General features: G+C 59.6%; 2 protein-coding genes and 1 long non-coding RNA gene across 5 annotated transcripts; 2 read left to right on the top strand and 1 right to left on the bottom strand.

Annotated features, from left to right (window-relative positions):
• The first annotated feature begins 87 nt into the window (after positions 1–87).
• HMX3 (H6 family homeobox 3) lies at positions 88–3,571 on the top strand. The gene is made up of 2 exons (XM_059172921.1): positions 88–868; positions 1,500–3,571. Exons 1-2 carry the CDS (start codon positions 463–465, stop codon positions 2,171–2,173), a joined length of 1,080 nt encoding a protein of 359 aa, XP_059028904.1. The 5' UTR covers positions 88–462; the 3' UTR covers positions 2,174–3,571.
• On the bottom strand, positions 3,531–6,354 carry LOC131830585 (uncharacterized). Its single transcript, XR_009353231.1, has 2 exons — positions 6,202–6,354; positions 3,531–4,018 (listed from the first exon to the last, which is right to left on the bottom strand). It is a non-coding gene; the product is annotated as an uncharacterized LOC131830585 (long non-coding RNA).
• A 131-nt stretch (positions 6,355–6,485) lies between these two features.
• HMX2 (H6 family homeobox 2) lies at positions 6,486–14,698 on the top strand. Of its 3 annotated transcripts, none has more exons than XM_059172918.1 (3): positions 6,486–6,627; positions 12,439–12,707; positions 13,584–14,698. In XM_059172918.1, the coding sequence occupies exons 2-3, from the start codon at positions 12,440–12,442 to the stop codon at positions 14,132–14,134; spliced, it is 819 nt and encodes a 272-aa protein (XP_059028901.1). In that variant the 5' UTR covers positions 6,486–6,627; position 12,439; the 3' UTR covers positions 14,135–14,698. The 3 variants fall into 3 exon arrangements, with proteins under 3 accessions (XP_059028901.1, XP_059028903.1, XP_059028902.1); XM_059172920.1 differs by lacking the exon at positions 6,486–6,627 and adding an exon at positions 9,232–9,291; XM_059172919.1 differs by lacking the exon at positions 6,486–6,627 and adding an exon at positions 10,976–11,154.
• Positions 14,699–15,331: the final 633 nt, after the last annotated feature.

Raw genomic sequence — 15,331 nt, 5'->3', positions numbered from 1 at the left:
CGGTGGCGGAGGCGGCTGCGGGGCCCGGACTCGGCTGCGCCTTCGCCTGCCTAATCCCATTTGCCATTGTACGCGCCCAATCGCCGTATACTCCCCGCATTTAACTTGGATGACATTTTGATTTCATCATTAGCATCCGGCGCCGGATTGACGCAGCCCCAAGCCGGGGACTGCTCCTGCCGCCTCCTCCCGGGGAGCTGCAGCCGCCGCCGAGCCGCCTCGCTCCCTCTTTGCCGCGGCTGGGCCGCTCCCCGCCCCTCAGCACCCCTCCCACATGCGAGCCCGCCCCGGCCGGGTCCTCACCCCGCCCTCCCGCCGCTGGATTTGCGCCCGGGGCGGCCCCCGACTTTGCGCCCCGTAGTTGAGTTCCGTTTATGGTCTGATTTCCGGCCGCCCGCCTGCTCGCCCGGCCGCCCGCCTGTCCCGATCCCTCCCTCCCCGGGACCCGGAGGAGAGGGGACCATGCCGGAGCCCGGGCCGGACGCCCCTGGCACCGCTAGCGCGCAGCCCCCGCCGCCGCCGCCGCCGCCCCCACCTCCCGCGCCCAAGGAGTCCCCGTTCTCCATCAAGAACCTGCTCAACGGAGACCACCACCGGCCGCCCCCTAAGCCGCAGCCGCCCCCACGGACGCTCTTTGCGCCGGCCTCCGCCGCTGCTGCCGCCGCCGCTGCCGCCGCCGCTGCGGCCAAGGGGGCTCTGGAGGGCGCGGCGGGCTTCGCGCTCTCGCAGGTGGGCGACCTGGCTTTCCCCCGCTTTGAGATCCCGGCGCAGAGGTTTGCCCTGCCCGCGCACTACCTGGAGCGCTCCCCGGCCTGGTGGTACCCCTACACCCTGACCCCCGCCGGCGGCCACCTCTCGAGACCTGAAGGTACCGACCTCTCTTTGAACTTTCCATGTTCTCCCCCGCGCGCCAGTACGGTCCCCGCCCCGCGCCGCCTCCCACCTCAACCCTGAGACCCCCGCGCTCTCCAACCCGCCGTTTGGCCAACTTCCTCCGGCCCCTGGCTTGCATCTACTGCCCGCGCGCCCGGTAGCGGCCCGGGAATCCAATCCCACTTGGTGAGAAAAGGAGGCGGAATCGGAGCCCGGGGCGCGGCGCTTCCCGGGAAAAGTGGCCTGGGGTGTGAATGGGGAGGCTTCAGCCGGCTGGGACCGGGGACGGGGCCTGGATGGAGGCAATGACCCGGTGGGCCCAGGCCAGAAGCGAACCTCTCCGTGGGCCCCTGGCGGGAGATCTGAGGGCAAAAAAGGAAGCGGTCGCTCTATCACCGTCCGGGGCTCTCGCCTGCCCCCGGGAGGAAGGGGATCCCAGGGTGCGGGGGCCCTGCCCTGGCCCAGCCGGGAAGGAGGCCCACGGGAACGGAGAGGCCTCGAGGCCTGGGGCCCAGAGGCCGGCGGCGCGGATCGAGCCTTCGGCCCCCGGGCGCCAGGCCTCGCTGAAGGCTGTGTCGGTGTGCGTGTGTGTGTGTGTGTGCGTCCGTCTGTCTGTCTCTCCCCAGCTTCGGAGAAGGCCCTCCTGCGAGACTCCTCCCCCGCTTCGGGAACCGATCGCGACTCCCCCGAGCCGCTGCTCAAAGCCGACCCCGACCACAAGGAGCTGGACTCCAAGAGCCCGGACGAGATCATTCTGGAGGAGAGCGACTCGGAGGAAGGCAAGAAGGAGGGCGAGGCGGCGGCGGGAGCGGCCGGGGCGAGCGTGGGGGCGGCGGCGGCGACGCCGGGCGCCGAGGACTGGAAGAAGGGCGCCGAGAGCCCGGAGAAGAAGCCCGCGTGCCGCAAAAAGAAGACGCGCACGGTCTTCTCGCGCAGCCAGGTCTTCCAGCTCGAGTCCACTTTCGACATGAAGCGCTACCTGAGCAGCTCGGAGCGCGCCGGCCTGGCCGCGTCGCTGCACCTCACCGAGACGCAGGTCAAGATCTGGTTCCAGAACCGCCGCAACAAGTGGAAGCGGCAGCTGGCGGCCGAGCTGGAGGCGGCCAACCTGAGCCACGCCGCGGCGCAGCGCATCGTGCGGGTGCCCATCCTCTACCACGAGAACTCGGCTGCCGAGGGCGCCGCGGCCGCGGCCGCGGGGGCCCCGGTGCCTGTCAGCCAGCCGCTGCTCACCTTCCCGCACCCCGTGTACTACTCGCACCCGGTGGTCTCCTCTGTGCCGCTGCTACGGCCGGTCTGAAGCCCGACAGGGGAGGGGGAGGGAGCGCCCGGCCGCCTTCCCAGATCCCGGAGGAGACTGGGCCGGGCCGAGGGCGCCGAGACGTCCAGCGGCCTTCGGGAACCGGGGCTTCGGCTCGCTGCCCCGGCCTCCCCTCCCCCAATCGGTAGCGTTTTGTAAGTATTTGCAATGCATTTTCGTGCAATTCACCCCTCACGGATTTGAGGCGCTTCCCCTCTTACTTTTGGTTTTGGTTCTATTAAGAAAGAGCAGGAAAAAGAAAATTCCCGGGTCATATACTTCGTCCGAAAGCTTTTGTAAAAGGTGCAACTCTTCCCCCTAAATTTGCATTGCGCTGTGGCTTTTTGGTTTTATTTTTATAGAAGAGAAATAAGCCGCAGAAACCTAAACCCCTCTAGATTATTCACTTTCTATAGAACTATTTTCAGAAGTCCAGAGAGAGAGAGAGGGTGAAGGAGATAATTCACACTATCCTACTTTTATTCCTGGATTTCTGGGTGTGGTTCTCCCTCTCCAACCCCAGTTATCCTGCCTCATTTTCAGAATCTGAGAAGCCCCTGGTAGGAACCCCGGCAAAGGCCGCTTTTCCCGCAGAGGTGTGTCACCGTTGACCTCTTCATTCATCCTGCTTTGTGACTGTAGAATTCTCTAAGTGTTTAAAGGGAAAAGACAAGACAGCCCCAAATTAGACTTCTGATTATTGAAACAACTCCACACCTGGCCCGGTGTGAGTGGTCTTATTTATTAGTAGCATTTATTTTGGGGATTTCATTTGTTGGTAAATTATTATTATTACTATTATTGCTTTGTTCCCTGTTTTGGGAGAGTGATTTCAATATTTTTCTTTTTAAAAAAGGATCTGTCTTTTATCCTCTCCCCCCTTTTTTGTTCTGCAGTAAGTGTTGGACTTTTGACCTGTGCAATATTGTACAAAATTTCCTGGGAGCCTGATCTCTTTCTCCTCGGAGAGGAGCAGACGTTTTCACTGTGTATTCCTGGTCATTGGTTTGGGAGGAGAAAATTAAGAAGGGGAAAGGAGGGAGGAAAGAAGCAAGGATAGGTAGCAGTGCTCAAAGGTAGCAATGCTCAAAATACTGGAGCGCTTTAAGTGAAGGACAATCAATTTAGGAGAATTTTAACTTATTTGATATATGTACAGATTTCTTGTAAAGTTCACCCTCAACTCCCCAGGGCTCCTGGCTCTGCCACCCAATCTGTTTTCTTTCTGTTGGCTACACCTGTTGTTCTGCGATAGCTTGACCTTCTCCCCACCCCCCATCTCCCTCGTCACTGCCCGGGTTCAGTCCCTTTTTAAGAAAAAATGAAAAAGGCCCACAAAATATTGTTACACTTAATGTTGTCGTGAAACTGAATTAATTAAAAAGAAAAGAAAAGTGACGCGTTTCGTGTTGCCAGAGTGTGTAACTTCGGACGATTTTCCGCAGAGCAGGTGTCTCTGAAACTCTTTTCTGCCTCGCTCCCCCGGCTGCCTCTGCGCTCGCGGAGTCCAACCTGGACGCACATCCCCGCAATCCAGGAGGCAGCAGAGACAGAGGCGGCTTTGTTCGCTACCAGGGCTGCTCTCTCCCGTGTCTTTTGCGGCTTGCAAAGCCCTGCGCTCAGGGGAGAATGCGGGGCGGAAGGGGCGAGAACCTAAGCTTAAGTTTGAGAAATTGAGCGAAGCGGCAGCCGCGAGCCGAGAACTGGCTGGTAAATTTCCGATCGCAGCGCCGCAGCCTCGCATTCCGCGCCCAGGCCACGGTTCCGTCAAGAGCCTTGAGCTTCGGGGCAGGACATTCCCGGGCACTGTTTCGCGGGCCTGGATGGTGCTGGGCTCCGTTGCATCTAGAAGGGGGTTGGGGAAGAAGGGTGGGAACTTAGAATTTAGCTGTGGCCAGAGGCGGGTCTCTAAATCCTGCTGGGAGAAGCGGGATCGAGAGAGGGCAGACCCAGGGAGACCGACCACCTCCCGGACTGGGAGGCATCCCCAGGGCTTGAAGAACTGTGGCTCTCCGGGCGGCTCGGGTAGGGGGGGCGGTCCCGGCGTGCCAGGGAACACAGATCATCCGACTGTGGCAGCGGCCACTGAGCGGAAATGGTCTCCTCCCAGCCAGGCCCTTTTCTGTCCACCGGCGCCCACCACCTCCAGGGCAGCAGCCTCTCTGGTCTGCTGTCCCTGTCTGGCCCATCCCCGGAAGCGCAGAGCTCGAGGTTCCCACCCGCTCGGTGGGCAGCCTGCGGAGGTGCAGTGCGCCGGGAACTGCTTGCAAGCGCGAGTCCGCTGACAGAAGCAGGTGCTTGGACGCTCCTTGCCCACCGCAGGGCTGCCGGCCTTAGAGCATGGGGTCTGTACGCCCAGCTCCTGGCATGGCAAGTTTGAAGCTGGGGAGCCAGAAGGGGGAGATGAAGAACCTGTAGACGGTGAAGATTCCGAAGAGCACACTGCCGGCGCGTCCGCTGGGGAGCGCCTGCACGCGCTCCCATTCCCTCTCGCAGTGCTTTGCTGGGTTCCTCAAACCCAATGGACACAGCGGAATCTACTATGGCTGAAATGTTGAGTATCCTTTTCTATTGACGGGCAACTCCCCCCAAATAAACTGGCATGCGTATTTATGGCACAATTTTAGCCTGAACCTCAGTGAAAATAGATCTCCCTTTATTTCCCTGTGGTTTAGAATAAAAACGAGAGCATGTGTCGTAAATGAAAAATAAACAAAAATTCGGGATCAAAATATGTTGTTCCTTGTATTACCTGCAAACACAGTGATGGCTTTTACTGTTGGCAATACTAACTGTGGGACAGGCCAATAACAGCTCATTAAAAATAATGTTGCAATAGCAAACATGTCCTTAGAGTTTACAGCCAGAACATGATGCTATCAAACGCCAAGAAAATACTTCTTTATTTGTGTTTGGATTCTAGAAAACGGTTCTTGACTGACCAAGTCTTTACAAAGTCAAGAAATAACTGGTTCCCCGTGCACACAGTTTATCCTTTGTCCTGCTCCCGGAGGCCTCCCTTTCCCTCCTATTGGGCAGCCCCGCTGCCCTGTGCCGGTAGGTTTCTCTGTGGAGCCACCGTGTCTGCCCTAGGGGAGAAGGGCAGCATCAGACCTCCAGGGACTGGTGGCTGTGTGAGCCTAGAAGCTGACCCAGGTGGGAAACTTCCGCTTCCCTCCTGTCTGGTCAGGGTGGTCGTATTTCTCACGATGCGAGAGAAAGAACTGAGCCTCAGTGTGGGGGCACCAAGCATCACTGCTCACAAGGAAACATCCTAGGCTCTACCGCAGGGCTTTCTGAGGCCTCGGTGTCAGGAGAGCCCAAGAAACCTCTCAGTGCATGTGGGTCTGTCACATCTGGAGAGCTGCTTGGGGTCAGCTTCCCCTACAAAGAACGCTCTTCCCCACTCCCACTTCCCCAGGAATTGCCAGAGGCTGCTGGAACCGTTCAGCAGGAGGGGGCTATCTGAAGGAATGAGGGTACCTCTATGCACGGAGGTTCCACTGTGGGACGTCAGCCCTTGTCCCCTATGCTAGGACAGTGGGCCAACACCCCAGATTTTATACATTCACCCTCCTTGCCCTCCCATCGTAGAACTTAGCTTTCTTTCCACCTACCCTAACTTCAGAGCCTTCCCTATCTGTACCCCCTATTAATCTTCAAGTCAGTGCAAATGACACGTTGTTCTGGCGAAATCCTTCCTGTATCATCCAAATAGACACACCAGCAAACCCCACATAGGACGCACTCACGTGTGACATAAACACTCACCCCCCACACACACACACACACTCTTTAGGTAGACCTTTACAGACCCTTATCCAGTGGCCCACTGTACACCCACCTGCATATTTTAGCATTACAGCTATCGCTAACACGCAAAATCAGGCACACTTTGTTTGAGATGACCCTGGGTAGCTGGTTTGCTCTGATGGCCCCAGACTAAGGCAAGCTGGGCAGAATCCCATGGAAAGCACTGGGCCTGAAAGCAGTCCAGCAGGAAGGCCCGTTCCTTCCTTCTCTCTCACCTGCGATAAAGCAACGGAGCCTGCCAGCACCCGGGCCGCAGACTCCCATACTCCTGTGGGCCGGGACCTGCCTCGGAGCCGAGGTCCCCACAATGTGGGTCTCTGCCAGTCTGAGCGCCCTGGATCGCCTGCGGGCCCTGGGAGAGCGCGCAGTCAGCGCCTGAGCTGTTAGTGTTGGCAACACAGATGTATTTCTTTTATTTGATAGTAAATAGAGCGGGTTTGTGTACATCAAACAGCGGCAAGACAGATATAAACTGCCCCCCCTCCCGGTCGCTGGGCGCTCATTCTGAACCGGGACGTCCTCTTGGCAGGCTCCGGGCACGCCAGAGCCAGAGGCCTCGCGGGGAGAACACCAGAGCGCTCCCGTCTTCCCGCTCTCAGAGCGCGCGCTGGAGGGTAGAGCTGGGAGAAAGAGAAGGCCAGGTCGGTGAAATTTGCTTTCTCTTCCGCAGGCGGGCATGCGCCGGGCCAGCTATGGCCTGGGCGATGGGGGTGGGGGTCCGAGGAACGGGGATCTGAGAAATGGGGCCCAGAGGGCCGAGCAGCCTTTGGCCTTCGGGAGCTTTGGCTAGGCCCCGCGTTGTGGGGCTTCCCGGGCTGGGGCCATGCTCCCAGTGTGCGCGCGGGACACTTCAGCTTCCCTCGAGGGGCCCTGTGGGGTGCAGACTTGACTGCTGCCTCCAAGATTCCATTTTGCCCCACCTCTCGCGGTTGTCCGCGCCCCGCGACCCAGTGGCCTCTCCAGGAGCCTTTCCCTTTTAGCGACCAAGCTCAGGGGACTCGTCCTGTCTGGGCGCGGACACGTGGCCCCGCGGAGAAAATCCGCCAGGCTCCTCCTCCAGGCTTCCCGCCCACTCTCTGCCCACCACCTCGCCCTGTCTGCCGGCTCTCTCGGGCTTCTGGGTGCCCGCGGTCCGAGCGTCCCGCTGTAGGTTCTGGAAGTGTGCACGCCCTTGTGTGCGCGTGCGCCCGCCCGCGCCCAGTCGAGGCGCTCTGCGCGCACGTTGACCCTTTGACCTATAAACAATGGGAGGGGTTGGGGGGGAGGTGTCAAGAGAGAGGAAAAGGCCGCCAAGGTAACTAGGCCGGCTGTACTTTGGAGCCCTGACTGCTCCGACAGGATCTTGAGTTGAGATTTGGGGGCACTTGACTCCGCGCGTGGCCCCCTCCTGTGGGGTACCCTAAAGACTTCTCGGGTGGAGAGCAGGTCTCAGACTGTGACGCAGACGTAGCCATCTCTGGGGTCCGTTTAATCGTCTGGGATTACTTCCCACCCTTCTGCCTCTAGGGTCCCCTAGACCTTCATTCAAGCCTCAGGCAGTTTCAGAGACCTGGGGCAGGGGGTGGCAGGAAGCTGCGTGTCTCCTTGCAGAGTTCCCGGGCAGTGCACACTGGCTGTACCCGCCCAGAGCCCCTTATCGGCTGCTGCTCCAGGCCACGAGTCTGCGGGGTGAAACTGCCCCATATCTGGGTTGCCGGGGTCCCAAAGGGATTGCTTCTGGTTGCGGTGGAAGGAGAGGAAAAAGAGCTGGGGGGTAGAAGTCTAGAGCGAGCGAACAAGCTCTGAGGAGAGCGCGTTGGCACCCATTGCTTCATCCAGAGAAGCCAGGTGGAGTCACCTGGTGTGCCTCATCGGAGCGCTAATGTCTTAAAGAAATAGAAAGAATCCCCTTCTTTCCTGAGCTCCTTCGCCGCCCTCGCCCCCTTGGTGATGGAGTGCACGCATCAGATTTTCATCAAAGTTCTATTAAGTGAAACATAGGTTGCAGGGCACCCTTTGATTGAAACAGTTTAAATTTTAATTGTGTTTTTAATTTGACATATAGTTGCAGAAAGGAATGACACTGCGTCGCCAAGGGGCGGTCGATTTTCTTAATTTCTCCCAGAGGAATTGATGAGTCTATCAGGCCACTAGATTGGAAACCCATTAAAGCTCTCTGGTTAGGCTGTTAATTGGAACTTGATGGATGTGGGGGGGGGCGGTGTCGGGACTCGGCTATGCTGATCCAATCTTCATGACTTTCTGTTTTCCAATAAATTACACAATTCATTTTCCAGCCGCAGATTACATAAATTGTACACCTCTGGGGCTCTCTTTTTCAAATAGGGAGCCCTTTTCCCCAAAAGCCTATTGCGAGATGTCATTTGCACCAAAGAACGAACAGCAGAGGTCCTTGAATGAAAATCGAAACATAATCAACGTTTATACTTAGAAAATTTATTGAGATCATTTTCTCTGGTATTTCCTTATTTTAAAGTTTGGACGCACCATATATCATAATCCACTCCCGTAAAGGTGGGGGGGCAGACTGTGTTTAATATTTATCGAAGCTTGATTCCAAGATCAAACTTGTTTATGACTTCATCTGTCATTTCGGAGGGAGCCTCCTTCCATTACCCGGCTCAGCCAGCCTATTTCCCAACCGCTGCAGAGCAGAGAGGATCAATTTTTATTAGGCTCCTCGGCAAGTTTGCTCTGGGCCGCTTTAATATTGAGCAGCGGCATAATCTCGAGATCTAAACTTTAAGCGTCCTTTCAGCCTCGGAGTTTATCATTCCTTAGAACACGGTTGTGTCTAATTCCTAGGGAGGGGGCGATCCCCCAAATGAGGAGGGGCCATACTCCAGAGTTTGGGCGGTTGATCCAAACGCTGTAGGGAGGGGCGGAGCTACCCTTTGAGTAGGAGGGTGGGGCCAGAGGTGGTACAGAGTAGAAAGATTGCCACACTTGAGGACAGAGAGACGGGGTGTCTGTGGGGGGTGGTTCCTAGAGCTGACGGTTCCTGGGAGTGTGTTTTATAGCTGTGCTGGACCCAGGAGAGGACGTCTGGGTCCTTGCACCCTGGGATCCCCGGATGCCTCAAAGGGTTGGCTGGAAGATCGAGTCTTGGCCTTCCGGCCCCTGCTGCGTGACTGCTACCCGTGCCCTAGGGGCCGCAGCCCCCGCCGGTGACCAGCTGAGCATTGCAAGGGAGACCCCAGAGGAGAGTCCTTCAGGTTGCAGAGCCAGGAGTCTGCCTGGTTTCTGCCACGGCCTCCCTGCCTCCGTCAGGCGCCCATCATCACTTCCCTGGCTCAGGGCAGAGTGTGAGTGAGTGTGCGTGTGTGCGCGCACTAGTCGGAGCTCAGCGAGCGTCTGCTGACTCAATGCGTGCGAAGGCGGAAGCGTTTATGCAAGTGCGTGCGGGTGGCTTAATGTGTGCGCGTCTGAAGATGTGCGGGGTGGGAAGGTGGCGTAGGCTCCGCAGGACTCACAGCGCGCCTCTGTGTAGACCAGACGGTCAATGCGAGGGGAGGTAGCGAACAAACGGAGTGCGAGGGAAGCCAGATGGCTCCCTTTGACTTCCCAACTAGCCTGGGGTGAGGGATGGGGCGAGGTTGTGGGGTCGCGGGGCTGCGTGGTTTCCTAGTTTTGAGTCCCCAAATCAGTCCTCAAACCTCGGCACACCCCACCACGCTACACTCTCCTCCCCACTCTCACTGCTCCTGGCTTTGGACCTGCTTCTCCGAGGTCCATCCCCAGAGGCCTGGCCGCCGCCTCACATGCTCCCGGCTCGGGCAGAGGCCAACTCCTTGGATCCTGGACCGCACCCATACATCTGCCTCAGCGGTCTCCAGATAGCAGAGGTCCTCACAGTCTCCCCCGCAGCTGTTCCCCAAGCTCCGTGCCAAAGCCTGCTCCACCCCTCGCCCCTCCCAAGGGCCTGGAATTGGCAGTGGAGTAACCTTGAGCTTCAATCTTCCCTACTCTGCTCCGGCTGGTCAATTTCCCCCACTGGGCCTCAGTGTCCCCGCCTGTACAACGGGGATGAAGATCTGCACCACAGGTTTGCTATGAGGATTAAAGTGAAGAGTGATAGGACGCTCCCGGCGTGTTCCAGGTTGCTGGGGCCAAGTATTTACTAATTAGAAGGGTCCAACCAATGCTCCTCTCCCCCACAACTCCCGTTTTCTTCCCCAGAGGGTGGCGGCCTCCGCTCTCTGGATTGGCCCATTTCCCTTGGGGTAGCATTGGCCGGAGCCGAGGCCGCAGGCGGGTGAGGGAGTCGGCTGTGTCTTTCCAGGAACCTCCTCTCTAACCCCCAACCGTGCGGGAGCGCGCGGGACAGGCTGCGACGTGGCCCCCGAGCCTGCGCCGCGGCCGCGCAGAGAGGACGCACAAATTGTATTTCAGCGCCGGGTCCTTCCGGGTTAATGAGCTGACACCATGATTAAAGCTGACCATTTGTAATGTGTCTCGACCCCGCCGCCGAGCCCTGAAGAGGTTAATGCGGTGACGGAGGCCGGCACCTGCCCCTCGCCGGCCTCCCGGGCCGTGGCGCACAGCCCCTAGCCTCCACCCCCTCGCCTGCCCCTGCTCGGCTGCGCCGCCGACTCCTAATCAATTAGCCCATTAACGAGCCCTTCGAGGAGTTAAGTAGCGAGAGGTTCTGCCACGGGTAGGGCTGCAGTCGGTAACTCACCGCGGCTAATGATATTATAAGCGCGTTACTCAATAACCCCGCGCGGCGCCGGCAAGGAGGGAACTGCGCCGTCATGGTGCAGGGTCTGGACATTTGTGGGGACTGATTCCAGAGTCTCCTATCACCTTGGTTGCTTTTGGGGGGATATCCTAGGAGCGCGGGCTCCCAAGAGCTCTTGGTCCGGCAATCCCAAGGCCGCAGCCCCTGGGCGGGGTTAGGGGGACAGAACAGGGGGAGTGCGGTCTTGCCTGAGCGCCTTTGGGCCTTACCTCACCTTCGTTTCCTCCATGCTTGTATAGACAACTGTGCCCCGGGACCGTTTTGCCCGCACCAGGCTGCTTCTAGACCCAGTAACAGCCGATCCGGGAATTACAGGGGCGAGAGCCAGGGCTTAGAGGAGGCCGCTGGGAGGGAACGAGCCACGGTTTATTGAACACCTATCGGCGCCTCCGAGATGGCCACTTTGACCTAACCTAACTTCTTCCAGGTAGGCATTGCTTCCTCTAATTTTAGGAAGGGAGGAAACCAATGCTCAGAAAGTTTTAGTAGCATACCCAAAGCTACCCAGATGAGATTTGAATCAATTTTGCCTAATTCTAAAACCATAACCTGTTCTCGCCTTCTTCCCACATCAAAGCGCCTCTATTTCTGCAGCAATTCCGAAGCCGCGGTCTTTGCCAAAACTGGAAAATCACTTGTGAAGCCGAGTGTGGGCTGTGGGCTAGCCAGCAAAGGTTTACAGAGTACCTACTATGGACTCCTAGTGCTTCTGGGCTCTCCACGCCTTTTCCACTCCTACCTAAGGCTATCCTCCAAACAGGGGAAAGGAGGAGGTGCTACTGAGAAGTTCATGCGAGGTACCCTGTGAGGGTAGTGAGGCTCTAACTGGAACTGGACTTGTCCTAGTTCACGCAGTCTGTAAGTGGTGGTGCTGGGACTTGAACCAGGATCTCTAGCAACAAGATCCCACCCCCAAAGATCGTGCAGGCCTGTGGGGCCTGTGATGGGGTGAGATCTGTAGGGTGGGGTGGCCAGCTGTTGTCTACTCCCGGGCCTCCCAGTTAAGCTCCCAGGAAGGGCATCAGGACCGAAGCGCATGCTCTTAAACCCCTTCCCTCCCTTGCCGAATGCAGCGGTCTACCCGGCGCCAGCTCGGCATGCCGGCTGCCGGTCCCCGGGACCTCGAGTTCCTCCGACGGAGGCACTGGACCACTCCAGCTCGGAGCCCCGCGCTGGCCCCTGCCCCTCAAGGGGGCCGGAGTCGGAGCGGTGGGAGTCACCACAGAGGCTAGGAACCTGGGCTGGAATCTACAGGCTGCTTTCGGCCCGGCTGTCCCTGGTTGGACACAGCGGATGCCGGCCGGCTTCTCGGCGCGCTCCGGGGCGCACAGTGGCTGCTTGCCCGGCCTGGGCTTTTTGAAAATTTCCGGGGCCGCTCGGCGGCGCTGCGATTGGCCGCGTCCCGGTAACCTCTATGCAAATGAGGCCGCGCCACCTCCGCGCCGGCGGAGACCCGCCGAGCTGGCGGGCAAGGAAGGGACATTCGCGGCGGGGCTGGGCGGGCGCACCCAGAGCCGGGCAGGCAGGGATCCCGCGCAGCCATCCGGTGCCCGCGTGTCCCCAGCGCAAAGGGGACGCCTCACCAGCTTCGCCGCCCCCTCCCCCTGGCTCCCCTCCCCGCCCCTCCCCCCGCCTGCCTGCCTGCACCACCTTCCACCCAGATCGTCTCTAAAGGGAGTTCTTGGTTTCCTCCGATTTCTTATGAACCCAGGATGGGCAGCAAGGAAGATGCAGGCAAGGGGTGTCCGGCGGCCGGCGGCGTCTCCAGCTTCACCATTCAGTCCATCCTGGGCGGGGGCCCCTCGGAGGTGCCACGAGAGCCCGCGGGCTGGCCGGCCAGGAAGCGCAGCCTGTCCGTGTCCTCGGAGGAGGAGGAGCCGGACGACGGCTGGAAGGCACCTGCCTGCTTCTGCCCAGACCCGCACGGCCCCAAGGAGCCGGGCCCCAAGCATCACCCCCCCATCCCCTTTCCTTGCCTGGGTAAGGATCGCACGCCGCCGGGCCGGCCGCGAGCAAGCTCTACGGGAGGGAAGCTGTGCCGGGGTGCAGGGCCCCTCTGGCCAGAACCCCGGCCGCCCGGGGTCCAGGGAGGAGGGGAGGGGACACGCGCGCGATGCTGTCTCCTCCTCCCGGAGGGAGCTCGGGAGGTGACGGGAACGGTCTTGGACGAGGCTGGGTTGGAAGGAGCGTATAACACAGCGGGCCGGTACGGGGCGGGCCGCACACACGGCTCTGCCCTCAATATCCCCTTTGTACATCGGTCGGATACTTTCCGAACAAGAGGTCTAGAAGTCGGGTCCCAGCGGTCCGTCTGTCTCTACCGCAATCTCTTGCAGCTTCTTTTTTCTCCTCGCTTCCTCTCCCCGCCCCCCCTCGGCCTGATTACCACTCCAAGATGATTGACAATGGTGCCTTTCAGAGATGGTTCCTCTTCACAACACTGACGAAGGGGAGCCCCGCGTTAGTCCTTAGCGTGATTTCCGAACAAACGGCCTGTGAAATGATGCCTCCCGATAAAGCTCGGGGAACTCTTCCAGCTCAGTTATTACAAGGCAAAATCACCTTTTAAAATGATGCTAGTGCCCCCTCCCCCCCGTCCAGACTTGCTCCCCGTTGCCACATGTCCTTTCTCCGAAGCTGGGGGGGGGGGCACAGAGACCCCATACTCTCGAAATAGCTGGGTCCCGCTGCCTTTTCAAAGCTAGGGTGCGGGGCTTCGGGTTCCAGCGAGAGGGAGAAGAGGAAGGCGTTGGGACCAAGGCTGCAGCCTCCTGCCATCCCCCTGGCCTCGGCCAGGACTGGGGGGTCTCGGAGGCTCCCCGACTCCATGCCTCCCTGTCTGTTCTCCCTCCCCAGGTACCCCCAAGGGCAGCGGAGGCGCGGGGCCGGCGAGCTCGGAGCGCACGCCTTTCCTCTCCCCGTCACACCCGGACTTTAAGGAAGAAAAAGAGCGGCTGCTGCCCGCGGGCTCGCCGTCGCCGGGGCCCGAGCGGCCGCGGGACGGCGGCGCCGAGCGGCAGGCGGGCGCCAAGAAGAAGACGCGCACGGTCTTCTCGCGCAGCCAGGTGTACCAGCTCGAGTCCACCTTCGACATGAAGCGCTACCTGAGCAGCTCGGAGCGCGCCTGCCTCGCCTCCAGCCTGCAGCTCACCGAGACCCAGGTCAAGACTTGGTTCCAGAACCGCCGCAACAAGTGGAAGCGGCAGCTCTCGGCCGAGCTGGAGGCGGCCAACATGGCGCACGCGTCGGCGCAGACTCTGGTGGGAATGCCGCTGGTGTTCCGGGACAGCTCGCTGCTGCGCGTGCCGGTGCCGCGCTCGCTCGCCTTCCCCGCGCCGCTCTACTACCCCGGCAGCAACCTCTCGGCCTTACCTCTCTACAACCTCTACAACAAGCTCGACTACTGAGCGGCCGCCGGCCCGCGCCGCGCTCTCCGGGCCGCCTCCAGCGGCGCCCCCTCCCCCTCCCTCCCCGGGGCTCCGGCGCGGGCCGGTGCGTTGCCGGGAATATTAAGAAATACACCATGTGTATTCATTATCTCTTATTTATGGCCTCTGCCCTACTTTTTGTTTTGATTGTTTCGGGTTATTTATCGGCATTTCTCAAGCCAGATCGCCTGCTTTCTAGCCAAAACAAACCAATACGCTTTGAAAACCATTTTGGAGGGGATGTTCTCGGGTGGCGGTGGGAAAGGGAGTTCCGGCCAGATCTACACTAATTGGTAGGGGAAAAAAATTAGAAAAACATCAACAGAACCAGGTACACTCCTCTCCCCATACATACACCTGTATGTACGTACATGCACACACAGCCGGCCAAGCCAGCGGGGGCTTCGGACAATGATCTCAACGCCTCTTTTCGTTTTCCTCGTCCCGAGGATGGGCAGGAGGAGACCTCAGATCTGTAAATATTTTTAAAGAGGGGAAAAAAAATAAAACATTTTAAGCATCGTTGCTAATTTTGGTGAGATTAATTGCCCAGCGAGCTAATGCGCGGCTTTATCCGATTTTCGGTGGAGGCGCGCGGCAGTAGAGGTCCTGCTCGCCCCACGTGGCGGTTGGGCCTGCGGTCAGTGGTTAAAGGCGGGGACCTCCGCACCGCCGAGGCCGCACGCGGGCTAGAGCTGCGCCCGCTTCCACTCCCTGGTGCCCATAGACCTGCAGCAGGCTGAGGCGCACCTGGGCCGGAATCCAGCTCCGGAGCCCGGGCGGAGAGGGACAAAGGCGGGGAGCCTCACTGCTGAAGCGCTGCCTTCCCGGAATGAGCATCTTCCCCGCACTGGGAGCGCCGTGGGCTTAGCCGCAACAGCGCGCCGGGCGACCTGGCCCAGCCTGGGCTGCGCGCCTCCTTCCAAGGGCGAAGGTCAGGTGGAAAGGCCGTGCCTGTACCAAGTGCAGAGCCCGCTTTGCTCGTCCCCCAACCCGGCGCGACAGGCTTGCAGCCGCGCAGTTCCCGAGCGGGTGGCACAGTTGTGCGTGCGGTGCCGCGCGGGAACTGGACGCAGAAAGGCGGCTCTTCGGCTGAGGAGGGATCTTGAGGCTGGAGACCAGGCAAAGCAGGCGTGGGCCACGAAGAAAGCGCGGACTGCAAAGGCGCTTCCGTGC

This window comes from Mustela lutreola, chromosome 4, assembly GCF_030435805.1.
Source record: "Mustela lutreola isolate mMusLut2 chromosome 4, mMusLut2.pri, whole genome shotgun sequence".
In the NCBI taxonomy this organism is placed as follows: domain Eukaryota; kingdom Metazoa; phylum Chordata; class Mammalia; order Carnivora; family Mustelidae; genus Mustela; species Mustela lutreola.
This window is presented reverse-complemented; position numbering and strand designations above follow the sequence as displayed.

What these genes read in the sequence shown, in the direction of transcription:
- HMX2 (XM_059172918.1), top strand. Translation starts at nt 12,440, where the DNA reads ATGGGCAGCAAGGAAGATGCAGGCAAGGGGTGTCCGGCGGCCGGCGGC. An exon ending in CATCCCCTTTCCTTGCCTGG is followed by an intron (nt 12,708 to 13,583) that starts GTAAGGATCGCA and finishes CTCCCTCCCCAG; the next exon opens with GTACCCCCAAGGGCAGCGGA.
- HMX3 (XM_059172921.1), top strand. Translation starts at nt 463, where the DNA reads ATGCCGGAGCCCGGGCCGGACGCCCCTGGCACCGCTAGCGCGCAGCCC. An exon ending in CCACCTCTCGAGACCTGAAG is followed by an intron (nt 869 to 1,499) that starts GTACCGACCTCT and finishes GTCTCTCCCCAG; the next exon opens with CTTCGGAGAAGGCCCTCCTG.